General features: G+C 45.5%; 2 protein-coding genes across 7 annotated transcripts in view; both read right to left on the bottom strand.

Moving 5' to 3' along the window:
- Positions 1–5,504: 5,504 nt before the first annotated feature.
- On the bottom strand, positions 5,505–21,249 carry NOBOX (NOBOX oogenesis homeobox). Its single transcript, XM_075901595.2, has 9 exons — positions 20,938–21,249; positions 18,520–19,356; positions 17,904–18,010; positions 16,982–17,100; positions 15,603–15,736; positions 10,846–11,116; positions 10,112–10,458; positions 6,981–7,334; positions 5,505–5,814 (listed from the first exon to the last, which is right to left on the bottom strand). Exons 1-9 carry the CDS (start codon positions 20,969–20,971, stop codon positions 5,789–5,791), a joined length of 2,229 nt encoding a protein of 742 aa, XP_075757710.2. The 5' UTR covers positions 20,972–21,249; the 3' UTR covers positions 5,505–5,788.
- Positions 21,250–25,365: 4,116 nt separating this feature from the next.
- ARHGEF5 (Rho guanine nucleotide exchange factor 5) overlaps positions 25,366–27,518 on the bottom strand; it is a 52,486-nt gene continuing 50,333 nt past the window's right edge. For all 6 annotated transcript variants that reach the window (XM_089771428.1, XM_014576050.4, XM_075901550.2 and 3 more), the window contains one exon: positions 25,366–27,274. In XM_089771428.1, the coding sequence (XP_089627554.1) occupies positions 27,120–27,274 (155 nt within the window). In that variant the 3' untranslated portion in view covers positions 25,366–27,119. The remainder of the gene's footprint in view (positions 27,275–27,518) is intronic.

Raw genomic sequence — 27,518 nt, 5'->3', positions numbered from 1 at the left:
ATCTACCCTGGAGGAAAATTCCTTCCCGACCCCAAATATGGCGATCAGCTGAACCCTGAGCATGTGGGCAAGACTCACCAACCAGACACCCAGAAAAAAGTTCTCTATAGTAACTTCTATCTTCCCACCATTGGCCTATTTACCCTGATAGTGAAAGGTCAATTAATTGCCAAGATCATATTATCTCATCAAACCATCCCCTTCATAAACCCATCTAGCTTAATCTTGAAGCCAGATAGGTCTTTTGCCCACACTACTTACCTTGGAAGGCTGTTCCAGAACTTCACTCCTCTGATGGTTAGAAACCTTAGCCTAATTTTGAGTCTAAACTTCCTAATAGCCAGCTTAAATTAATTTGTTCTTGTGTCCACATTGGTATTGAACTTAAATAATTCCTCTCCTTCCCTGGCATTTCTCCCTCTAATATATTTAAAGAGAGCAATCATATCTCCCCTCAGCCTTCTTTTGGTTAAAGTAAACAAGCCAAGTTCCTTACGTCTCCTTTCATAAGACAGGTTTTCCATTCCTCGGATCATCCTAGTGGCCCTTCTTTGTACCTGTTCCAGTTTGAATTCATCCTTCTTAAACATGGGAAATCAAAACTGCACACAGTATTCCAAATGAGGTCTCACCAATGCCTTGTATAACGGCACTAACACCTTCTTATCCCTACTGGAAATACCTCGCCTAATGCATCCCAAGACCATATTAGCCTTTTTCACAGTCATGTCACAATGGCGGCTCATAGTCATTCTGTGATCAACCAGGACTCCGAGTTCCTTCTCCTCTTCCGTTACTTCCAATTGATGTGTCCCCAGCTTATAACTAAAATTCTTGTTATTAATCCCTAAATGCATAACCTTACACTTCTCACTATTACATTTCATCCTATTACTATTACTCCAATTTACAAGATCATCCAGATCTTCCTGTATGATATCCCGATCTTTTTCTGAATTGGCAATACCTCCCAACTTTGTGTCATCCGCAAACTTTATTAGCACACTCCCACTTTTAGTGCCGAGGTCAGTAATAAAAAGATTAAATAATAATGGTCCCAGAACTGATCCCTGAGAAACTCTGCTAGTAACCTCTCTCCAGCCTGACAGTTCACCTTTCAGTATGACTCACTGTAGTCTCCTCTTTAGCCAGTTCCTTATCCACCTCTCAATTTTCATATTGATCCCCATCTTTTCCAATTTAACCAATAATTCCCTATGTGGTATTATATCAAATGCCTTACTGAAATCGAGGTAGATTAGATCCACTGCATTTCCTTTATCTAAAAAATCTGTTACTTTCTCAAAGAAGGAGATCAGGTTGGTTTGGCACGATGTACCTTTTGTAAAACCATGTTGTAATTTGTCCCAATTGCTATTAACCTCAATGTCCCTAACTACTTTGTCCTTCAAAATTTTTTCCAAGACCTTGCATACTATAGATGTCAAACTAACAGGCCTGTAGTTACCTGGGTAACTTTTTTCCCCCTTTCTTAAAAATAGGAACTATATTAGCAATTCTCCAGTCAAATGGTACAACCCGAGTTTAGAGATTCATTAAAAATTTTTGCTAATGGACTTGCAATTTCATGTGCCCGTTCCTTTACTATTCTTGGATGAAGATTATTTGAGGCTCCCCGATTTACTCCCATTAAGATGTTCGAGTTTGGCTTCTACCTTGGATTTGGTGATATCTACCAACATATCCTTATTCCCATTTGTTATGTCGCCATTATCCCTAAGCTGTTCATTAGCCTCATTAAAGACTGAAGCAAAGTATTTGTTTAGATATTTGGCCATGCCTAGATTATCCTTAACCTCCATTCCATCCTCAGTGATTAGCGGTCCCACTTCCTCTTTTTTTGTTTTTTTCCTATTTATATGGCTATAAAACCTTTTACTGTTGGTTTTAATTCCCTTTGCAAGGTCCAACTCTACATGACTTTTAGCCTCTCTCACTTTGTCCCTATATGCTCAAACCTCAATAAGGTAGCTTTCTTTGCTGATCCCTCCCATCTTCCACTCCTTATATGCTTTCTGCTTTTTCTTAATCACCTCCCTGAGATGCTTGCTCATCCAACTTGTTCTAAAACACCTACCTATACATTGTTTCCTCTTTCTTGGGATACAGGCTTCTGATAGCTTCTGCAACTTTAACTTAAAATAATCCCAGGCCTCCCCCACTTTTAGATCCATAAATTCTTTAGTCCAATCCACTTCCCTAACTAATTTCCTTAATTTATTAAAATTAGCCCTTTTGAAATCAAAAACCCTAGTCTCAGATTTATTTTTGTTTATCCTTCCATTTAGTTTGAACTGAATTAGCTCATGATCGCTTGAGCCAAGGTTGTCCCCTACAACCATTTCTTCTATGAGGTCCTCACTACTCACCAAAACCAAATCTAAAATGGCTTCCCCCCTTGATGGTTCAACAACTACTTGATGAAGGAATTCATCAGCTATCACATCTAGGAAAATCTGAGCTCTATTATTATTACCAGTATTTGTTCTCCAGTCTATATCCGGGAAGTTGAAGTCTCCCATGATTACACAGTTTCCATTAGTATTTAAAAACATTAAAGAGGTCTCTATCCGTATCCAAATTAGATCCTGGTGGTCTATAGCACACCCCAAGCATTATCCCAGGGGAGGATCTAATAGTTTTCTTCCCCAATGTGATTTTTGCCCAGATAGACTCTTGTATTCTCTATTCCTTCACTTTTTAATTCTTTGCAATCTACCTCATCATTGATATACAATGCTACTCCACCACTTTTACCTTTATTTCTGTCTTTCCTAAACAGCACATACCCTTCAATACCTGTACTCCAGTCATGCCTAGTATTCCACCATGTTTCTGTTATTCCTATAATATGTGGTTTCACTCCCTGGACCAGTACCTCTAGTTCCTCCATTTTGTTACCTAGGCTCCTCGCATTGGTGTACAAACATCTTAATTTTTGCTGTTTTGCCTCACTCACATTCTTTACCCCATTTGGCATGGACATTGTACCTCCAATATGACCTATTAGACTAGTATCCACTCTGCCCTTCCTTCTTATGTCCATTCTCCTACCCCCGGCTATTTCCTTTCTTACTTCGTTTTCCTCCCTCTCAATGCTAAAATCCAGCGTAGAGTTTACCTGGACATCTCCCAAATATCTCCCCCAAATTCCTAGTTTAAAGCTCTCTTAATCAGTTGTGCCAGCCTCTATCCAAGAAGTCTGTTTCCTTCCCTACTTAGGTGAAGTCCATCCCGAAAGAACAGTCCTCTGACCGTGAATGCCTCCCAGTGGCCATATATCCCAAAGCCCTCCTTATAGCACCACTGCCTGAGCCATCTATTGAGCATCATAATCCTATCACACCTTTGTTGCCCTTCTCTAGGAACAGGCAGAATCCCACTAAAGATCACCCGAGCCTCGATTTCCTTAAGCGTCCTCCCCAACTTGGCATAGTCTCCCTTGATTTGTTCCAGCAACTATCCAACCCTATCGTTTGTTCCTACATGAAGGATGATCAATGGATTCTTTCCTGCTCCCTTTAGGATCCTTTTCAACCTTAGTTCCACATCCCATATCTTGGCACCTGGCAAACAGCACACCCTTCTATTCTCTGGATCAGCTCTCGTTACAGGCCTGTCTATTCTTCTCAATAAGGAATCCCGAATCACATAGACCTGCCTTTTCCTGGTGACAGTGCGATTCTCTGGTCTATCCCTTGTTTCCTCTGGCTGCAAGTCCTTTCCATTCCTATCTTCCCTTGTAATCTTCTTCAACCCATCCTCTATCCTCCTGGTGCTCATTATTGGTGTTGTCTCCATCGACTCTTCCCCTTTATGTATGGGACTAGCCACTCTTCTCTTCTTCCTTGCCTTTCCACCTTCAGTGGCCACCTGCTGTATCCCTTCTCCAACTCCGCATACCTGTTCTTGAGCTCTATTTCTCCTTCACTGGCCCATCTTTTCCTCTGCCTGGTTCTCATAGTCACATGCTTCCACTGTCCATTTTCTTCACCCAGCAGTCCCCCCTCAGAGGCCTTTGATCCTGCTTCAGTCTGCATGTCTAAGCTTTCTCCTTCAGCCACCTCATGCCTTTGCTCCATCATCTGCTCGAACCCCCTTCTAAACTCAACCAGAGTTTCCACCTGCATCTCCAATCCTCGGATCTTTTCTTCCATCAGTTCTATTAGGCAGCACTTTATGCAAACAAAACTCCTTTCAGGTACCCCCTCTAGAATCATGTACATACCACAGATGCCACATCCACTCAGTCTCATTGTGTCCTCCACTGCTTGGGTCATGGCCACTGCTATCTCTGTGTTAATCAGCCTTCTCACCTAAATCCTGTTAGTCCGGCAAACAGAAAAACAAACAAAAACACCCCCCCCCAACGGCAAAAACAAACCCTAAATGAATCCCACAATCCAAACTCCCCCTCAAACTCCCCTGTTTACAGCTCTGTTTGCTGGCTCCTGTGCCACTGCTAGTGTCTATGCCACTGCCTGACTGGAAGGCTACCTTTATAGGACCCCTAATCAGTGAGGCCCCGCCCCTAATCAGGACTCAGCTTCTCTCCCAGCACACTGCCCCTACAAGCCTCTACACATACAAACAATGCAAATGCAAAACCAAATACAAACTTCTCCTCCAACAGAACTCCCACTCAAACTCCCGTTTACAGCTCTGTTTGCTGGCTTCTGTGCCACGGTTGCTGTTCTGCATAATTTAACAACAAAACTTAGTGAGAAACATCGCTTATTAAGTCTTCCATGTCTAACTGCTTAAATGACATTTTCACTAGGAATGTCTAAGGGAGAAGATATGTGTGCAGGGCCTCTGAAATACCATAATAATGTATAATAAACAAAGCACAACATATAAAATCATTAACTTTCTTTAGAGGCAGGCAGGATGGACAGGATTTTCTGTTGGTTCTGTTTGACTTTCTGGCTATAACACTGTCCATCAGTCCAAATATAGGGTGAGCATTTATCCTGTTTTGATTGGGACAGTCCCTTTTTTAAACACTATTCTGTCCATCTGGACTTTTAGCAAAAGTGGGCATTTGTTGCTCTTTTCAACTTGATCAGTTAGCAAGAATAAATGGGACAAATGTCCACATTTGTCAAAAGTCATATGTAGGAGGTGAACAGCAATGCCAGCCCCATGAAGGGGATGAAGGCATGGCTCTGGTGTGGAGCAAGCAGAGCTTAAGTGAGCAGTGATGCCAGCCCTAGCCTCATATGTGGGGGTGGGAAGGGGAGGGAACAGAGGAGGCTTGAATAAGCAGTGACCCCAGCCTCACAGTCTGGGGGAAAGAGGGTCAGCAAGTGTCTCGGGCCACTGCACATGGAGGGGGAGAGCTAGATCCACAAAATGTCCCATTTTCCCTTGGTCATCCTATACAAACTCCAGTCAAAGGACTCTCCTTTCTGCACCATAGCTGTAATCAGTGGATCTTGGTATCCAGCCACACCTTTCCACTGAGTCCTTGTTGCCTTCTTTAGACTAATGAAGATCGTCTTTCTTCATAAAATTCAGAAGTCAGGAGATTTGCAAAAAGCACAGATCAGAAACTTTTATTGATTGAGACTTCACTGCTTCTTTACTCAGCAGGAGAGCAATCATGGCAACAACAAAAAACCTTAAAAGAAACAAAAAAGTATTTCCATTGCAAATAATATTAATCCTTCTTTTCTCTGTTTCCTTCCTAGTGCAGTGTTTAATAATAATAACAACAGTAATAATAACAACATCCTTTCCTCTTTGTTTCTTTCAAAGTGCAGAGTCAACTCGTATTCTCCTCTTTGTCATCTGAAAGAAGAAACACAAAGGAAAGATCAATCGCAGGACACCCTATGGAAAAGTCATCTTGAGTCAGACTTGGTCCAAACTTTTTACAATTTCAAAATTTTGACATTTCAATATTAGACATGAATGCCTCTGAAAAACCAAACAGCTGACCCAAGAACATATTTGATGACATTTTCCCTAGATTTTTGGCCAATTACAAGTCAGTCCTTTTTTTTTTATTTAAATACTTTTAAAACATAAAATTTAGAAAATAATAGTTTTGCAAACTTGTTCTTTTAACCAGCTCTCCCCACAGGAGAGGTAGAGCTATTTGTGTAAAGTAACTTCAAAATAATAAGCCAAGGGTGGCTGCCCAGAGAAGCCCAGTATGATCGATGTCATATAGAGGATTCACTCTGGCAGTCTCTCAGACTTGCCTTCCTCTGCACCATCATCACCCAGGTGCATTCACATATCAACTCCAGAGATCAGACCATTCTCACTCTCACACTCACTCTCACATGCTCTCTCTCACACACACACACACACACACCGTCTCTCTCACTCACTCACACCCGCTCTCACTCTCTCATTCTCTCACTGACACTCACTCTCACCAACTCACACTCACTCTCACCAACTCACACTCTCGCTCACGCATGCTCTCTCTCATGCTCACACTCTCTCTCTTACGCACTCCTTCACACACACACACACACACACACACACATTCTTGCACTCCCACTCTCTCTCTCTCACTCATGCTCACACACACACACACACACACACACACACACACACACACACACACACACACACACACACACTCTGATTCTCTTTTTTCACCACCTGTACAAAGCTTCCCCAGTCAGAACCCAAGTCAGGAGAATACCAAGAAGGTGTGCCCATGGAAACACAGGACTCATCTTTAAATACCCTGCACCAAATTCACATCACTTTCCATCCAGGAGATCCCCTGGGAGTATCTGCCCTATATTCCGAACCACAGGAACAATCACAGATTCCACAACTGGTGTAATTTCCCTGTGCAGCCCAGGAGCGGCCACCCTTCCCAACTACCTTACAGCTCTGGTCACAGATGTCTATCCAGGGGGCTCTGCCCATTTTAGAAACGCCTTCCTCATCCCCTCTTCCCCACCACAAAGCCTACGAGACCTTTCAATTACCAGTAGCATTTTCCTCCTCCTTGACAATGCTGCTGCTGCTGCTGTTCTCTGGGTCCTCTCTTTCAGCTGCTGCCAACTGTGGTTGGTGGTTCTGATAGGAAGTCTGGTCTGATGCTGGCATTGCTCTTTGGTTTTCAGTAAACACCATCGATCCTGATGTTCCCCCTCTGGGTAGCTGAAGAAAACATGGAGTGGGCTGCATACCAGGGTTCTGAGTGTAGGGAACCTGCTCTGTAGAGTAACGCCCTGTTGCAGTGCTGGAAAACTGCATTCGAGAGCAAAGTTGATTGGAGAAAGGAGGTCCCTGCATGTAGAATTCATTCCAGGGGACAGCCTGGTAGGCCGCAATACCCGCTGGAAAAAACAGAGAAGTTGGAAGAGATAACGAAAGCGAGATAATACACTTTATTTAGATAGCATCCCTAGTCAGAGGATTTCAAAGGGATGTACCTGCCTTGTCAGAGAGCCAAAACTAAAAATGCATATTTCTGGGAGCCAAGTAAGATGTGTCCAATGCAAGACAATATTCCATTACAGAAATGTATAGCAATGTATTGCAATAAAAGAAAGGCTGACTTTGTGGTTTGCAATAGAGATGTTAAATATAGATTAATTAACTAATCGACTAGTCAATGTATTTTCCATTGACTAGTTGAGAAGTGTTGGGAATAATTCTTGGACACACTGGGTGCTGGTGAAAACAAGCAGAGGATTTATTGAACATACAGCGCTGGTGGAGTGCGGATCAGGGGGTTAGTCCGGAGAGCACTAACTTAACCAAAACATGCATTAGATTATATAGGTAGTAGATGGATGGAGGAGAAGTGATTTGATAGGTCTAGCAGCGAAAGCGAGATATGCATATAAGCCAATGGTCTACGACAGTTACACAGCATCTCCGCCCATTACCAATTTAACATGTTATCACTAATATAGGTAGTTATTCCTAACAAGCTAAATAAGCCAACATAAACAAAGGCATGTTGATAGTCATTTTGTCGGCTGGAAATATAATGCGTCTCCTGCGGGGGTGGTATTGCCTTGGCATGATCTTTGGGATTCAAGCTTATTTTCTAGGAACAAAGAAGACAATGAAAAACAATCCCGCGCGGTTGTTTGGTACCGGCCTTATCAAAGTGAGGCCCTTTTGGAATGTGGTTGCCAGGGGAACCAGGGTCACAGTAACTGCTGTACTGTACGCTTCTCAGGCTTGGCCTGATACTTTCAGATTTGAGTTTGTCAGTTCTCAGCAAAATACCATGGGCTGCCTCAATTTACCCTACAAGAAGCAGGGTTAGTTCCTGAGTCCAGGAGCTAACCCCGCTGCAGCTTTACCTTTTAAATGTATTAAGAGCCTACCAGCTTTTAATACATTTAAAAGGTTGGTACATAGTGGGGGGGGGGACCCAGCACAAACTGAGCCAGCCGATTCCTGGCTTGCACCAGGTACTCCCTGCTGTGCTTTAGCCGGACGACTCTTAATACATTTAAAAGGCTAAAGTGCAGCAGTGGGGACCCAGCGCAAGCTAGGAATCAGCTGGCTCAGTTCAGGCTGGATCCCCCCCCGATGCACTTCTGATTTTTAAATGTATTAAGAGCCAGTAGGCTCTTAACACATTTTAAAAGCAGAGCTGTAGCATTTGGAACTGGGCTCGAGCCAGAAATCAGCTGCTTCCCAGCTTGTGCCTGGTCTCCGCTACTCCCCTCTTCCCCTCTCCAAGAGGGTGCTGGGGGGAACTGGCTTTTAAGCTGACTCACCCCAGCACTGGCTTCTGCTCCCCTTCTTGCTGCCTCTGATAGAAACATCAAGGGTGGGGGAGGGATGTGACTAGATGAGGGACTAGTCAACTATCAAATAAGCTTTTGCTTATCCGATAGTCGACTAGTCACTTACATCTCCAGTTTGCAGCATAGTAAGTGTATACAACCTAGACTAGATAGGAGGCAAAACTCAGGGGCAGAATGATTAAAATGTGAAGAGCGCTATGTAAAAATGGCACTCTCGTCCAAGAGTCTGTTCCTCCCGTGCCTTCAGTGAGTTAAGTGGTAAAAATAAAATTCTTGTATTTTTCCACTCAAGATGAGAAAAGTTTGAACTGAGCACAAAGAATAACTGCCTTGGGCAAAGGGGGTATAAAGATGGGAAACCAAAACAATAGAGGGAGTGGCCAGATACCAGGAGACCCTGACTTCCTCACTCAAGAGGCCTGCTGGAAACATCTCAGTGGGAACAGGCAGAAGGATTAGGCCCAAGCTAGGAGGCTGCCTACTTGTGAAAGAGATGATTTGAACTACTTTTAAGGTGAGAACTTACATGTAACAAGTTTCTTAGTGTTTTAGTCTTAATGGCATGTTTTGTTTATTTTGACTCAGTAACTCATCTGTCTGGTTTTTTCATTTGCATTCACTTAAATCCTACTTTTTACACTTAATAAAAACACTTTTTGGGATTTTGGTCCTTTTTGAAAATTGTGTTCCTGGATGCTGTCAAGGCCCTATAACTGAGCCTAGCTGAGCTGAACTGGTTCAGCATCTGTGTTACTTTGCTTGGGGAGGAAGAAGGCGGGGCTATTACCCCAACTGTGTGCTTTAGCTGGAGAGACCAGAGCTTCTGGCACAGCAAGACAGGATGATGGGGAGCCCAGAGTGCAGGTGGGGGGGGGGGGGGGTCAGTGGCAAGATCAGCACACCAGGTGACAGCCCTAAGGGAATATCTCTGATCAAACCTTTTTCCATGCACTAACCACCAGACAGAATTGCCTCTAAGCACCTGATTCCCCATGTCCTAAATGACATAAACACTCTTAAGATGGCTTCAGAAGGGGCCCAAAAGGATTAGGAGCTTGTTTTCCTTGATGAGTCTACCCTGACTATATGTCACGGTGGCACTAATCTATCCCTATCTATTTCAAATAGTGTATTTTCTTCAAGATACATTATACTCCAAGATACATGTCCCATGAATTCACAATATTTGGGGTCATTCCGAGAATTCCAAAAAGTGAAAGGCAGAGTAAGGGGGTTTGATGATTATTGGTTGAATTGCTGCACATTTTGGCCTTCATTAAATCATCCAGTAGCCCCAGAGAGGCTGAAGTGAATAGGATCCCAAAAGATTTGGGGGTACTCACCTGAGCTCCCAGCAGGCTGCTGTAACAGGATCTGTCCCCCTATGTGGTGCTGTAAATACCCTCGTGAGGCACCTGCTGCACCACAGGTCACAACCCCACTATTGCCAGCCACGGTGAAGAAAGCTGAATTGGATTCATTGGGAGTGGTAGGTGTGAGGCGGACATTAGGCAGCACATTGCTGGCCAGGGGAACTGGAAGGTGGTGGAACTGGGAGAGCTGGTGCTGCTGGGGATACTGGGGCAGCTGGTAGGTTCCAGGCTGGTTACTGTAGTGATAGTATGGGGTCTCTAGGTTGGCAGTGGGCTCCAGCTGTTCAGGGTAATTGCAGGAGGTTGGAGAGTTGACACTGTGGAGTGCAATGAAAGAAACAGTTCACAGGTTGGGAGGGAAAGAGCCATTAAAGCAACATATGCTGAAAATAACTGTTAAATCCTCCCTGGCTCCCAACTCCCAGCTGATACCTACTCTGCCTCCCCAACTCCTAAGCACAGAGCAAGAGCAGAGGAAGACATGTCAGCAGATGTGAAGTTGAGGCAATGGGGTGGCATCTTTAATACTCAAGTTTCCCCACCTTGCAACAGAACTGAATGCTCTTTCCCTTACTCGTAGTATGAACACCCCACTCCTAGATTTCTGTCCTCTAGCAGTCTCCAGTGCTCTTGGTTTCCCAGACCAACCCCTCTAAAGTTTGCTTTCCCCATCTCTCTCTTGAAGAACATCTCATTGCCCATACCCTTGACTCTGGAAGCTGTAAGCGAGGACTTCCCTGGAGATGCTGTCCTGACTGGAGGGGCTGCATTCACTGTTAGGAGTGTCCAGCATCAATGGAACAATGTGATTGTTTGGGTTGAAGGTCATATTGAGAGGGAGGCTGGTCCTGCGAATGGGCGGAGGGCTGGGCATTGCGGGGAAGCACTCCATTCTGTTGGGACCAAAGCTGCCCTGGGATAGTGCCTTTGTCTGACCTGCCTCACAACACGTCACCGCTCCAGTTACCGAAGAGACTGTAAATAAAAAAGCAAGAGATTGTGTCATAAACAGGCCAAATGGAGAAAGCAGGGAGTGTGGAAGAGCAGTGAGAAGTAGGGCAGTGAGCCAGGCTCACCAGCCAGAGGTGTGGAGTCCCATGGGATGGACAATATGGTGGGAGTGAAAAAAGGCCAGACAGTAGAAAGGCAGAGATAATAAACAAAAGCACTATTGCCTTATAGTTCAGTTTAGCTCTTGGGGCTGAGCTAAGCACTGGCTTAGCACTAAGCATTCACTTACACAAAATGCGTGATGCTAAACACAAGAGTTTTCTGGGACAGAAATTCTTTCTCTAAGCATTATTGGCAACCTTGTCCAGGCCAACATGCTGCTTATCAGTGCTATCGGAAACAGATTCCAGAATGCCAGCTTGGAAAAGGCTCCAAACATAAATGTTATTTCTACCACTTTCTCTGTAGTTCCAGCTTTTCATTTCATTCCACCGCTGCAAGAATACACATTAATTCTTATTCTTAGGGCTCAGTTATGCCTTTTAACATAGCCCAGTTTTGGAGCAGTGCAGAACTCTTTACACAGTCTTACTTGCCCTGAGGGGACTATAGAACTTAAAAACCCACCATGTCGACCAGTTTTCTTGCTGTTCTTTAATCCTTCACTGAGCTGTCTCTTTGGGTTTCAGGACTGAGCCCTAAGAATATCTCTGATAGTGCCTATAGAATTTTCCAGACCCAGCCAGTTCTCTCTCATTGTAGACTTGGAAAGTCTCTCTTTAGTATCAGAAATGAAATCTTTGTGTTCTGGAACCAATTAAATGGTGTAGGCAAATGTGCATTTTAGAACTTTTCTTCTCTTTTTGTGGTGGCCATCACAACAAAGGCCTGATATTCAAACTACCAGAAGCCCAGGACCATTGCAAAACTGGATGTTGCGATTGCCTATGCCTAATTTGCTTGTAGAATTGCCACAGACAGGTATTTACACACATATCGATAATCTGTTACTTGTACAACCAAGTACCTGTTTTGCTCACACAAGGACAATAATGAGGTACACTATTATACATGCATACAACCCATCCTCTGTATCAGAGAGGCAAATATTATATGTTCATATTGCATTCTCTAATGGCATAAGTTGGTAGTTAGTTGTTTAGATTACTTTTGCTGGAATTTACCACTTGCTGAAAGAATTTTTTTTGTTTGTTTTACTTTCTCTGTGTTGCTTTCACTGAGCCTATTCTTTAGAATCACTTTTGCCCTTGTAATTAATTGGCTTTGCCACTCATTTCATTCAGTCCCATTATTCTGGATTCCATCCTATTCTATTGATCTCTTCCAACATTTTCTTTATATCTTCTAATGATGCCAAGAAGAGGCTCCACAGCTTTAACTTGTTTCAATTTTGTTGGTAGGTTGTCTTCTTCGAGAAGAAAGCTGATGTAAAAAACAGATGATTTATTTTTCTTTCCACTTAGTTTTCTAATTCTCATTCACCAAAGATTCAGCCCTGTTGACGCTTTATTTAAAAACACTGTACAGTCAAAGTGTGGTTCTTTCCTGGAAAAAGACATTGTGAAAAATGGCATCTTCTTACTGAATAGATCGGTTTCCTGGGTGCTTTAAGGCTCATATTTGCTGTCATTAGTGGACAAAAATACTTTTCTCTGCTGTTTGCTCCTCTGAGGCCTGCAGAACTAACACAGCTAAGAGAGAGGACACTGGAGTCTGTTTCACTATGTACATCCAATTCCAATCATGATGTGTGCAGATGCCACTGAAGTCACTGGGTTTGCACAGGTATCTGTGAAAGTCAAATTTGATGAGAGCTCAATGTACACGCAGAGGATGCAATGCTGATGGTAGACAGCAAATTCCAGAGCATGCAGTTTTGGGCAGGGAAGTAGAACTCTACTGTATTTATTCTTTGATTTTAGGATCCCTGAGAATAGAACACTAAAGAGTGAATGGGCAGGAATTCCTCTTTTCTTTTGCCACAAACAGCACATGAAGAATTTGGGTAGGCCCTTATATATTTTAAGTTTCTTTATGAGTATTGCACTTTGAGGGAAATCTATAGTCAAGGAAGGGTGCAGTCCAGGTATACAGGTTTCTGAGAGGAAAAGCACTCAGGAAGGCTAGATAACTTGCTATAGTTGGATGGAAGGTGGAAAGGGAAATGGTTGGGCTCAACTCAGACACTAGAGCAGAGGTTTCCTCCACTGGAAATATGTTGTGAACCGCTATGGATCCTGGAGCTCATCCATAGACAATTACAGGTCTTCCAGAATATTTTGTTTGCTTGTTTTCTTTCAGTAAATGGCCACTTTTGCAACATCCAGCACTTTGAGCTTATTTCACCAAGTGCAGGACTCATCAGTTATGGTACAGCATCATTCTGGGAAGCAATGGTTTATTCAAATACCTTGACAATGTTGGTATAGCTGCAACAAAAGGTGCAAATATTGGAATCAACTAATAGATTTAAAGACACTTCAGTTATAAAGCTTGTAGAATCTACTCATAAACAGTCCTAACTTCTGGACTACATCTCACAGACATATCTAAGTGACAGACGTCAAATACTATAGTATACTATTTGCAATATATTTAATTTTAGTACTTTATTTTTAGCTTATATATTTGATTACAAAAACTGAGTAAACTTATAAATACATTTTTATTGAGTATTTATGAATCAAAAATATTTTGGTGTGGAATAAACAGTTAGAATGGTACAAAGGGTTATAACTAAGCATATGAAATTAATGAAAAGGCAATTTAGGCTAAATATCAGAAAACCACTTGCTACAAATCAGATTTATTAGTATGGTTTACTCTCCCTAAAGAAGTGGAGAAAATATCATCTGAAGTAAATACAGGAGGCCCCTGACATGCAACCCCGAGTTCTGACTCCACACACTTACAACCATATGTGTAAGAGGGGCCAGAAACCCCCAACGTACGTCCTTGGCCTGCATTTACGATGGTGCACAGTTCCCATCATAGATGAGGGCTCGTGTTACAACGCCCCCAGCTTGCTACACTTCCCCAGGAATGGATCGCTTCACAAGTCGGAGGCCTCCGGTACTGAGAAATGTGCCATAAAGACAAATCCTGATTCCATGAGATGTACTGGCTCCTAAGACATGAAATATAAAATCTTCCAAGTCTTTTCTCTTGCTTTCTATGATTCTCCCAAGACTAGCAGCATCTCAGGTAGAAAGCTTGTCCAAGATCACACCCTACTGACTTCCAATGATATTGCAACAGAAGTTAAATAACAACTAGAGGTAAAACAAAAAAAGCAGTCATGTAGCACTTTAAAGACTAACAAGATGGTTTATTAGGTGATGAACTTTCGTGGGGCAGAGCCACTTCTTCAGAGAACCAGAGGGGTAGCCATGTTACTCTGTTTCAGCAAACACAATGAGGAGTCCTGTGGCACCTTAAAGGCTAACCAACAGGAGCAGCTCTAGACTAGCTGCCAGCAACTGGCACCCTAGGCAAACCATGCAATTGGCGCCCCCACCTCCAAACTCCTCAAGGATATTGAGCCACCATTTGATGCCCCATGGCACCCCAATTAACCTGGCGCCATAGGTGACCGCCTAGTTCGCCTATATGGATGGGCCGCCCCTGCTAATAAATGTATTTGGGCATAAGTTTTCATGGACTGCAGCCCACTTCGTCTGATGCATTAAATGGAAAATTTGGTTTGGAAGGGGTACACTCACATGTGGAGCACTGGTCCTCCACATAGTAATGTAACACTCCCATCTTTGCATGTGAGGGTATCCCTGCCAAACCAAATTTTCCATTTAATGCATCTGATGAAGTGGGCTGCAGTCTAGGAAAGCATATGCCCAAATAAATTTGTTAGCCTTCAAGGTGCCACAGGACTCCTCATTGATTTTAAATAAAGATCTTCAGTCTCATCTATTTCTGTCCCTCTGGCCCAAGCATAATCCTGGTCCTTAGGCTGTCAGTGCACAGTGACCCAGTGAAGTCTGAAGCCAACAGTAATAGTAGTAACTCTACAGGGGGTACGGATGGGGTAGGACAATGGCAAGGCGGTGGCCCTATCCCTATCTCTATCCTATAGTTTACACCTACAGGTGGTGTGTATATCTTCCACAGTAGCATGAACAATTAGCACCAACCTGACATGGTCATTCAGGGAAACACCACTACCGCTGCCAGTATCTCACCTCGAGAAAACTGGGATTAAAGGAAGTGAGGCTGCTCATTTCTGGTCCTATAGAGGTCAGACCCGGGTAAGGAATAGTAATAACTTTAGCAGACTGTGACCCCAGTTACAATGCTGAGAAGCCACACTACACAGAGGGCATGTGCAGGGGTGTATTTTTCAATCCATTTCACAGTTTCCTTTGTGACTTTCCTTAAGCTGCATTCAAAATCCTGGAGGCAGCAAAAAACCCACCAAGCAATTCCACACAGAAATGCAAACTCTTACTGAGATACAACCATGAATGGCTTTCACCTGATGAGGAGACGAATGATGCAGGATGCCCACTGAGCATGTTAGGATAGTTTCCCACGGTGGCATCCATGTTGAGCATGGCAGACTGCTCATGAATGATGTCAGGCAAAGGAGGCATAGGCAGGAGAGATGGCCTGGAGAAAGAAGTAAAAGATATGAGCAGAAAAAAAAAGGAGAGAGGGCACAGCAAGACAAACCCTGATGCGGAAATACCCACTTTTTAAACTCTCCTTCTACCTGTCTCTACCTCTGAAAGATGTTCCCTTCCACCCTCTTGTTTGGAGGAGCCTCTTCTACCTGGAAAGTCTTTCCATACACCCATTTCACTCCTGCACATAAACCCTTCCTTCTAAAGACTCCAACTTCTACTTCTCCAATGAGTCTCATTTTCTGCAAGGAAAAGAGGAGTGGGTGAGAGAGTCCATATATTCCCCATGGACCCAACAGCACTTAAATTATGAGGAGAATAAAGTACATGAGGGGCCTAGGCCAACATGCTCACAGGCGTTAATGATGGGGAAAAAATCTACTAAATCTCTCTTTGATCTCATCCCCTCCCTATTGTAAGCAATGGAGATTCCAACACTCTCCTTGGAAATACAGGCTAATAAACCACAACCTCAGGGTAGCATTATGCATTAAACTCCACTTCCAATTCAAGTCAGCTTTTGATATGAGAGAGGGGTCCCAAGTCTCTCACCAGCTGGAAGAGCCATCCTGTCAATAGGGAGGTTTGGGGTGGCTGCCCCAGCCCTGCATGAGGGTGGCCTGGGGGATTACTTGGAGCCTGGTATCAGCAGCAGGGGCCAGGCCCACCTCTGCACTCACCCTGATGGCAAGAGCCATGGAGAGTAGAGCAACCTGGCAGCCTGCTCTGAGCTGCCATCTCCAAGGTAGGCTGCTCTGCTTCCCACTCTGCACAACCTGGGCCACTCCCCTAAGCAATGCACTGGGGAGTTGTGCTCAAGCCGGCCCAGAGGACTGGGGCTTGGATGCTCCCTTTCCCACCACTGTGGTGAGTGCAGGGGCAAGCACCATTCTTGCTGCTGGTGCCAGCTTCCCCCCTCCTCTGGTAATTCCCTGGGCCGCATCGCTTGGGGGAGGGAGTTTGGGGGAAGGGATGCAAAGGGCGAAGTAGGGGTAGGGAGAAGCAGATTAGGTATAGAGTTGGGGAAGAGGTGGAGTGGAGCAAGGCAGAGGCAGGGCCTGGAACAAAGGGTAGGGTTGTCCCAGACCCTGCACTTCCCAATGGACAGCACTGCCAGCTGGCATGATGCAGAAGCTACAGCTACCCACATGGATCTTGGTTCCAATTAAATGGGGCACTGGAGAGGGTAGGAATTTAGTAACAAAGAGAAAAGAGGGGGGTAGGTCCCTACCCACAAGTGCTTGCTCCCGAAGGAACTGACAGAGTTGATGATGCTGGGCATTTCTTGTTCCCTTTCACTGCCAGTTTCTCCATTTTTCGCCACTTTGCTCTGCGATTCTGAAACCAGACCTGATAAAGGGAGAGAAACACTTGGTGAGGAGACCCTCTGCATCCCTGCCTCCTAAGCCCTTTGGGACACAGACAGAGATGAAGAGAGATCATGCCCACAGTCTACCCTGGGAAACAGAAATCAGCACCTCCCCTGCACCCGATGCCATTGCAAGCATCCGGCTGGCCCATCCAGGGGGCAAATGAGAGCAGTGGAGCCAACAGCCTTGGTGGGCTCCTGGGCAATGTGGGGAGGACTGGCCCCGTGCTCTCAAAAGGGGTGGGGCTGAGAGCATCCATCCTTCGGCACACCTCCCCCCTCAGCGCTGCTTGTGGTGCTCCAATGGGAATTTAAAGCCCCTCCCCCATCGGCTGGCCTGAGGACGAGTGAGAAGAAAGGAAGAGACAAATCTATAGAAAGCCTCCCCAACCTCCTGTCCTGCCTGAACGCCCTCAGGAGAGGGGGACATGTCAGCAGGAAGATCAGCCCCCTGGATCCATTTACCCCCATTCTTCTTCAAGCAGCCCAAGACAAGGAGACTGAGCTAGGGACCTACTGTCATCTGCATCCCTTCCCACTCGCAATACCTGAGCACGCATTAAGGAGCAGGAAAAGAGAGGGTGAAATCAACACGGGCTCCCTTGCCATTTTCTTTCATTACCATCTCTCCCTGTGAGTTATTTTCCTGCCCCTTACATCACTGGCAGCTACAGTCTCCCTTCTTTTCTGACTGAATTTCTCTCCTCTCTCAACATACCTCCAGGCTCTATTGCACATTTTCTCTTGCTCTTCTGATGGGTGCCTAAAACTACAAGACACTCACCATGATGCGCTGTGGCGTTACACCAACAGTAGCAGCAATCTCCCGCCTCTTTTCATTGTCAGGGTAATGGTCTTCCTGGAACATCCTCTCCAATTCCTCTAGCTGCTCTGGAATTGAGGTGTTGTTGAAAGAGCGAAGAAGAGAAGGAATGATGCAGACAGTAGGAGAGAGTGCAAGAAAGAAACCGAGGCAGGGGAGGGGGAGGGGGAAGAGAGAAAACTTGATTTTCAAAATACTCACAGTTTTTTTAAAATGGTATAAAAACGACATCTTCAAAACAGAAATATATTACCCCATTAAACGTAGATCTTCTGCATGAGAACAAATTACATTGCTCATGATACACCTGAACCTCTTTAATCCAGCATGTCCTGTTTCCAAAGGTATGCCAGATTAAAGATTTTGCTGGGACAAGAAGGGCACTGCAGGAACTGGGCATGATGGGGTGGGGTTGAGGCACTTACCTGCTGCCCCCACGCGTGGGGCTGCATGCTCCCCGCCACCGCCCCTGGGGAAAGGCCTCAGGGGAAGTGTCTCTGTGAGCTACTGTTTCCCCAGCTGGGTAGGATGGGGACGGCATTATCTGCCAGTGGTCGCAGTATCTTTGAATTCTTACCTGCACTATAGAAGGTGCGTGTTTTTTTCCTTACAGGCAGCAGAGGTTCTTCTGGATTCTCTGGTGGCATTTTTTTCTCCTTGGACACACCCTGACCACCTCCAGTTTCCTGCAATGAAACCCTGTAGGACTGCCGACCTGCAATGCTGGCTGCTGCACACCTGGCTGATCTGCGGGTTGCATGGCCAAGATTCAGATTCATATCCTGGAGCTGAGCCAGGCTGTAAAAATCCCCTGGGGCAACACTGGATGTCTTTGGGGAGCACATACCACTGCTGCCACGGATTTTTTGTTTCTTGACCTCTTTTTCTGTGCTGTCAGGGTAATACCCCTCAACTCGTTCCTGTGTCTGATCCGGGATCTCCTGGGTAAACTCAGTTGCTGGGACTTGGGACACAGAGTTCATGTTGCCAAAGAAAGCTGGCAGTGGCCCACACATTGTGGTATAGTTGAGTTGGCAGTCCAGGGCTGGTGGGTGCAGTGTGGGTGACCCAGATACATGCACCAAGCAGTGGTTTCCACCTCCATCTTCCTCCTCTACAGGATCAGTGCCATCCCTGGTTTCCAGGACGGTCCCAGGCTGGCAGTCTAGGGCTGGTGGGTGCAGGGTGGGTGACCCTGCCACTTGCACCATGCAATAATTTCCATCTCCCTCTTCTTCTTTTAAGGGATCAGCGCTGTCTTCTGTTTCCAGGATACTCCCCGACTCATCTTTTATAATCACGGTGTGGAAAGTTGATAGCAAGGTGTTCCCTGGGCCATGCACCATATCCGTAATGAAGTGTTCAGTGCTCAGTGGGGACTCTTCCCCTCCTTGTTCTTGTTCCTCCTCACATACTAGGAAGCAAATGCACACAGTAATGCTACTCCCATTACCTGTTCCAGTTGAAGAGTAGGCAGTCCCTGGGTAGGAAAGCTCATGGGAAGAGGGAAGATGTTTCAGGGAGAAAGCTCTTCCCTCTGCGGGGATCTCACTTTCAGGTGTATCACGAGAAGGATAATCAATCACCAGCTCTTTATAAGGGCCTGGAAACATATACTTCAGGGACATATTGACAATATGGGCGCTAACTGACAATGGAAGGTTTGTGAGAAAGATGGACCCTGATAGTAGTAAGGGAGCTCAAAATCTTAAATGATCAGTTAAGTGGGATCCTGGTCAGGGCACAGCTCCTAATCTCCAGGGCTTCCTTTCCCAGCCCCACGTGCGGTTGCCTGCTGGCTTCCAGCCTCAGCTGCCAGCCTTGCTGGGTGGGATGCTGGCTGGCACTTGGGAGGAGCACGTAACCCTTTGGCCCTTCTCCACATACATGCACCACCTCTGAATAACCTGACCACAGAGTTTAGGACTAGTAAACAGCCAGAATAAGGGCTGTAGGGACCAACCTGAGAAAGAAAGAAGGAAAGCAAAGGGGCAACAAGCTTATGGAGAGTGGCAAAACAGACTCTTTAGAAATCCAAGAGAACAGTAGCGTGTTTCTGTTTCATACAGTCATAATAAGGGACACAGCTCTGGAGGCTGGGAACCTAAATGCCTTGGTGGAGCTGAGCTTTAGTTTAGTGGCATTACTAGTAACCAGCTAGGACCAGGCCCTGTACCCACAGAGGTCAATGGCAAAGCTCCTGGGGACGTCCCAGAGCGCTCAACTGTCCCTGAGATTGTAAGCCAGTGTTTCTCAACCTTTTAAAAATAAAGTACCCCTTTTTAAAAAATATTCTGAGTACCCCCAGTACCTACAGTTTTCAGACACACCATTTTTTTCTACCATTGCAACGTATTTGTTTAAACAACTTAATCGTAGGCAGGTGAGCGATGAAATTTTTGGGTGTAAAAAGTACAAAAATAATAAAGTGCTGTAAAACTTAAAACAAAAATTCAGTTTTCTCCCAATGTCAGTTGTGTTGACGTACCCCCCAGATTTCTCTGGAGTACCCCTGAGGGTACTGGTACCACTGGCTGAGAAACACTGGTGGAAGCCGCCACCACCACAGTGTTCTGCACTCCTGTGGTCCTTTACAGCAACCATTTGGGGGAGCCAGGCTGTGCTAATGCTGGCACCTCCTTCCCACCTCCCTGCCCCTGGGGCTGAGCTGAGGAGGCCAGAGCCGAAGGGGGTGCTGCCTAGTGGGACCGGCAGGGCTATTGGGGCCGTGGCAATGGCTGAGGAGCAGGAAAGCTAATGAGCAATTACTCGCCCCCTCCCAGCAGCCCTGACCCGCCCCTTGGGGAGCTGCCCTGCAGCGGGGCTTGCTCCAGGCCCGCTGGGCACTGGCTACCGCCTGGGCTGGGAGCGGGGCAGGTTCTGGGCTAGTTAGAGCCCGCGGGGGCTGCGCTCATTAGGCCCATTGCCGGGCGCCTCCCCCGGAGTCATTAAGCCCGGCGCCCCGCGCGGCTCCACCTTGACGCCCGGCGCTTACCCGAGCCCTGGGGCTGGCGCTGCTCCCCCGCCATCCTCCGGGCGGGCTTCGCCTCGGCGCCAGCCAGCCCGCGGGCGTGTGGCGGGGCGCCGTGTTAGCGTCCAGCAGCAGCGGGCGTGAACCCCTCGGGCCGCCGCGCTGGGAGGCTCATCACACTCACCTGCGGCCGCTGGGACCCGCCCAGAAGCTGAGGGAGCGAGGCAGCGGGTCCTCAAAGGCCTCCCCAGGCAAGGGGCAAGGTGGGGGGCCAAGGGGAGAGCTGCCTCCCTGGCCCCTGAGGAGGCTGGATTTACGCCTTTCCCGCAGGGGCGCAGCAATTTCGGTGACCCCTTCACCTCATCTATGGCTGGTCTTCCCTGCACAGAGCAGGGCCCTCTGGCACCTGCCTAGAGTGCTTGGGGCCAGGAAAAGGGGAAGGGTGGGAGAGACTGAGAAATCCATTGGCATGGCAAGTTAGCCAGGCTAACCCAGTGTGCTGGGTGGGATGGTGAACTGGGTGGTTGAAGGTGCAGTGAGGTGGTGGGGCTAGGAGGGGAGCAATGAAAATGCACCTCTGTGTCAATCTGTAGACCTAGGAGCTTGTCCTCAGCAAGGTGAGGAAAGATCTGTGATGCCTTGTACGCTGCTGGAAGTCTAGAGCCTTTCCCACCCTTGGCACTTAAAGAAATGGATGAGCAACTAGATGATGTAGTTGAGCAACTAGATGAGGGAGGGGGGTGATGTAGGCTCATTGGTGAGAGAGGTCTCTGATTTCTGCTAATGAAATGGAAAGACAGAGTGGGCTGGGGCCTTCTCATAGATCCTATTTGCCCATCTGTCCCAGTGGTATTTTGGGGCTCCTGTCTCTGTATGATAGGGAAGTCGCTGGCAGTGACCCTGCACTTTCTGTTCAGGTCATTCATTGCAACCTTAGTGGTGAAGCAAATTATTGCTGTCCGTCATTGCTTTTGGATGAGGCCCTGATATTGCTTCTGTTACAAAGACTGGGCTGAATGATACAGCAAGCCTTATCAGTCCCACTTTCTACAGATTATTTTTTTTCGTGCATTGAGAGATGGCTAGGAAAGAAGCTGTAATACTCTGCAGCTGATTTTAGATGTATAAAACCAATTGGTGTAGAAATGGAACAAAAAACACAAGTGCTCGGTCTCTCCTAAAATAACAAGGGAAAACAAGGGAACATTTGTCCAATTGGAAGGACGTATAGATAAAAGGAAATACTCTTTATCTGTATTAATCCAGTGCACAGTAAGCCTATAGAACTCAATGCCACAATAGAATTGAGACTAAGAATTTAGCAGGTTACCAACAAAAAAAAAAATCAATTTATATAGTTAATGAGAACATCGGTTTCAATAGTGATTTTTTTAAGATTTATTTTTAGATAGGGTAAATCTTATGCTTAGAGGTTTGTGCCAGTTTACCTGCGACAGGTAATACATGAACTGTCCCTATAGAAAGATTGTTTGATAGTTTCCTGTTGCAGGATTTCTTGTAACTTCCTCTGAAGTATCTAGTACTAATCACTGTTAAGGTTGTGTTCTAGATGGATAATGGGTCTAATCTCAATGTTATTACAAAGTTCCCCCTTCAGAAACAGACCTGTGGTGTCCTTACTGCATCACTGAATCTGAGACTGCCTCTCTGACATGAGAGTTCTCATGCAGGCTTATTCACTTGAGTAATGCAAAGATTATAACTAGGAAAGACTAACATTTATTTGGGCATAAGCTTTCCTGGTAAAACCCACTTTATCAGATGTAGGCAAAGTGGATTTTACCACAAAAGCTAATACCCACGCAAATCTGTTAGTCTTTGTTTTTGAAGATAATGAGGAGTAAAAGATTAACACGGTTACCCCCAGAGACTTATCACCGTTCAAAGATTGTGCACTCCATAAGGGTGATTTAGGAAGATGAACTCATGAGAACCATGAGTTTGTACCAGTTTTCATTTGTACCACGTATGCATGAAGCTTGGAATCTTGTATTTGGACTATGATGGGAGTTTAGGAGGGTGGCTGAGGATTACCTTTCTTAGTCTGTCACTTCCTCCAATCTGGAGTTGTTACCTTTACCTTCTTTCCAAGTATTAAATTTCAGCTGTTAAAAGTGGACCTAGGATCAGTTTTCATTCTCCTCTAAGGAGGCACTGTACAGTCTGTGGGCCAGTCTTTTGCATGGCTAGTAGGACATCATAACCACCTTGTCTTTCAGTATCAGTATGGTAGATATCCTCTCTCAATAGGTCATCCTCCTAGGAAGGGCTGTCCTTAGGATTTATGCAGCCCTATTTAGTACTACTAAAGGGGTGCCCCCTATGTTCAATGGCAGCCTGGGGGACAATTTTTTAGAGATGTGATTTCTATAATCTTCAGCAACACATTAACAAAATATTTTTAAAGCGTATTTGAAACTAAGCTTCTGTAGACCAGAGGTCTCAAACTCACAGCCTGCGGGCCATGTATGGCCTGAGCAGTTCCACAATGTAGTCTGTGGGCAGCTACCGGAACATGAGTCTTGGGGGTATATGTGTCTGTACACTTCCCACAAGCCCACCCCCATCCCACCTCTCCCCATTAAACACCTTCCCTCAAGCCCGGTCTCCTGAGGCATGCAGATTTTGAGATTGCTGGGGAGCCTGGTGTAGAGCAGCAGCAGGGGTCACTGCCCCAACCATGCACTCACTGTGGCTGCAGAAGCTGTGAGGAAGCAGAGCGACTCAGCAACCTCTGCTCTGCTCATCTGCCATCTCTCAGACCAGCCTGGTTGCTCTGCTTCACCATGGCTCCTGCTGCTGTGGTGAGTGTTGGGGGCCCAACCCTTGCTGCTGGCCCCAGCCCACCTAGGGTTCTGCAGGCTAACCTGAGTATGTTAGACTGTCCCATCCATAGAATGGGAGAGACCCCACGGCAACCACTCCAACCAAAGTGCAAGGCCCAGGGTGGCTGTCTCAAGCCATCCTCTGGATGGGATGGCTCGGTGTTAGAGATGTTAAATTGTAATTGACTATTCCATTAGTTGATAGGGCACCTCCGCCTTTGAAGTGTAGCAATGGCTTTAGGGCTGTTAACACTTCAAAGGTGAAAGCGCCTCATGGAGCCCGGGGTCAGCTGGAGACTCTGGGATCCATGTTGTGCTGCTGCTTTGAAACACCATGAGGAGCCCAGGTCAGGCTCCTCACAGCATTTCAAAGTGGCAGTGCCCCGTGGAGTTGGGGATCAGCTGGGGACTCCCCCACTGACCCCAGGTTCTACACGGCATTGCTGCTTTGAAATGCGTCCCAAGCACCATGTGGTGCTGCTGCTTTCTGATAGAGGCAGCAAGGAGGGGGAAGCGACTAGTCGACTATCCTGTTGACCATCTGATAAGCATTTGCATATTGGATGGTTGACTAGTCCTTCACATCCCTACTCGCTGTAACCCACACATCTTCCGGGTGTGATGTATTGTCCCATCTAGTCGCCTGAGATCACTTCCAGAGAGAACAATGAGTCTGCTTGACAGCCTGCCATAGAGGCTCGTGCATTAAGCTCCAGAGGTTCCAGGTTCTGTTTGTTGCATTACATCTGAACACGCCGCCCCGGGCCAGAGGAACATGCCAGCAATGGGTGCAAAGCTAGCAGCCAGAAGCTACTCTAGCCCTGCTGCAGTGGCAGTGAGAGCTCCTGGGGAAAGGAGGTTAAATCACGTGGGGGCAGCAGCTGGGTCTAGGAGATGGGCAGGTGGGGCACACAGGAAGAGAAGGGAGGAACATAGAGACCGCTGCCAGAATGGGGTGTCTGCTGGCCTGCTAGGAGGATCTGAGGACTGGCACTGGCCCTAAGGTAAATTGAGTTGGAGACCCTGGGCTGTAGACTAATACAGTAAATTCAGAAGCTGACAGTATATACCTGGGATTGGCAAAATGCCTGTTACATGGTTTCATTACCACTTGAAGGGCTCTTTCATAGGTTCAATGTTCTGCTAATAGCTCTGGCAGGTTTTTTCACTCAAGTTAATTAGCTTCTAGAGGAAGCAGAGCCACAGAACAGGGATAGAAAGAGGTAGGTGGGTGAACCCAGTGGTGTCCCAGATTTTCAAGTGCCCTATGCAGCTGAGTATTCTGCATATGGGTAAGAATGGCACTGCTTCCAGCTCACCAGGTGTACGGATGATTGGTGACAGATGATGCATTTCATATGAAGACTGCAGGGACAGTCTTAACTTCACCATGTAATGTTCTGTGCCATGGCTGCTGTAGAAATAATTAAAGTTGTCAATGCAGAGAAGACAGCTAAGTCTTTCCCAGCTGAAATCTTGAGGGTAGTCATATATGAAAAATTAGTCTTTTGCGGTGAGAGTTATGTTCAAATGTTGGAAGCTATTACAGGCATCAGAGCTTGTGGTTCTATGAATAGATAAACTAGATGAAACGGAACAGGTACACTTATATATCCTAACTGGAGAAGTGCATAAGTTTATTAGGTCAAAAAAACTTACTTTTTAAGTGTAAGTCCAGCTCAAATGACTGGTATAAATAGGCTGGAACAAACTAGGCCAGATACAATATAAATGGTAAATCGAAAGGGCAAAAAATGTATTACAAAGATCCAGAGATACAAGGGTCAATAATTCTTCAAATACATTAGAAGCAAGAAGGCTAAATGTGTTGCTTTCATACTTGGGTGTGTTTAAATTTTCAACCTAGATATTGTCTTAGCATAATTACAGACAAAAACCTTCCTTTAACACAGAAGGAAAAGTATTTTACAGTTGAAGCAATTTTCTCGAGTGGACAGATTCTGCACATAAAACACTTAACACCTGATGACTTAGCACAGAAATGGAACCTCAGCTATCTGCAGTTACATGTTTTGCCCCCCAAAAAATCTATGGATTTCTTCATGATTTATAATTGTGCAAAATGTTGCATCATGTCTGCTATAATAGATTAGGTATATGCAGTGTGGTTCCATTTTCCTGTGTTAAACATTTAAATGTAAGTATGGGGCCTGTGCCAACCTGTAAGACAAAACCTTGGTTAAGACCTTCAAAAGTGACTAATGATGGTGACACAAAAGTGACTAATGATTGATTGTGTTTTCCAAAGGCAGGAGAACAGAACTTCCTGAATATCAGGCTCCTTCAAAGTATCTCAGGTTGACCTCCTAAAAATCACTGATCATTTTTAAAACTTTTGCCAAAAAAATCTGAAAAACATTTTAGAGGGAAACATGTCTTTGCTCGTGCTCACATAACTCAAATGGATTTTTCTCATACTAACTAAAATCAGTTGTTGTGCTGAGATTCTGGGATAAACTCAGCTGGTATAAAAATGCAGAAAGGTTGTGAAGTCAATGGAATTGTACCCAATAACATAGACAGAAAATTTGGCCCATTATATATAATCCTAAATGGAAATATGTGGAAATTAAGACCACTTAAAGAACCCTAAGAAGAGTTTGTAATGGAAAGCTCTTCTCAACCTTAACTACAGTGTGCTTTGTACATCTTTAGTGCCTTCCTTCTCAAGAACTCAAAGCGCTTTACAAATGCAAGTGAATTTAGCCTCACAACATTCCGTGAGGTAGATAAGTATTATCCCCGTTTTACAGATGGGGAAACTGAGGCAGAGTTCTGACGTGACTTGCCCAAAGTCACACATCTTGTCAGTGACAAAGTCAGGCAAAGAGATTGCCAACACTCCTGACTCTCAATCCTCTGCTCTATTTATGTTCCCTCCCTACTATTACAAAGCAAGCAGTATATGCAGCTTCTTTTTCTTCCTTGGTCTCACCATGACTACAGAGGCAGTAGAAGTAAACATATTTACTCCTTGCTGAGTTCCTGCTTTCTTTAGTAGCAGCACTTTGTCTGACAGTACTAAGTGCTCATTTCTTTTTATTTCTGCAGAGTTGTTTTTTCCAGTATGCGGTAGAAAGAAGGTTTCTTAATCAGGTTTCTCCGTGCCAAAGAGATTGTACAGGGTGCAACAGGAAGTGGAGAGCAATGTTCCCTCTAATTTTTTCCATCCATGTGTAGAATACATTTTGTTATGTGCACCAAGGCATGGGTGGTTGTGCACCACCAGTAGAAATACATGCTGCCAGCTGTGGATGCTCTTCTAATCAAATGGTTGGCATCTGAATCTCTCCTGGGTGGCCACCCAAGCACACAGCTTATAGGGAACACGGTGGAGTCCTATTTCTTGCAGAAGACCTGCTGTTTGGCATTCTTCACACGCTGTTCCTCCTTTAGGTTCATCTGGCGTGCATGTTTGCTGGAGATCAGTTCCACATGCTCAGAGGGAAACCAACCTCTCTCTCCATCTGAGAGTTTCACTCCTTCCATCCATCCTGCAGCGGTGAAGGCAAACACAGAATGCATAGGACAAACTGACTGAGATTTCTCCTTTTCATCCCAGCCCCCCAAAAAGCCCCATCCCAACTGAAAAAGAAGGAACGAAACACCAGCCAAAAGAAGAGCCCCTTGCAGCCCAGAGGCCACATAGTCTATTTGTTTAGTGAGACTCCAGATAAAATGCAGGCAAGGGAGTCTCTCATCCCAGTCTCATATGCAAGGGCAAGATACTCTCTGAGA

Source organism: Pelodiscus sinensis, chromosome 1 (genome assembly GCF_052426305.1).
Source record: "Pelodiscus sinensis isolate ZL-2025 chromosome 1, ASM5242630v1, whole genome shotgun sequence".
Classification (NCBI taxonomy): Eukaryota; Metazoa; Chordata; order Testudines; family Trionychidae; genus Pelodiscus; species Pelodiscus sinensis.
This window is presented reverse-complemented; position numbering and strand designations above follow the sequence as displayed.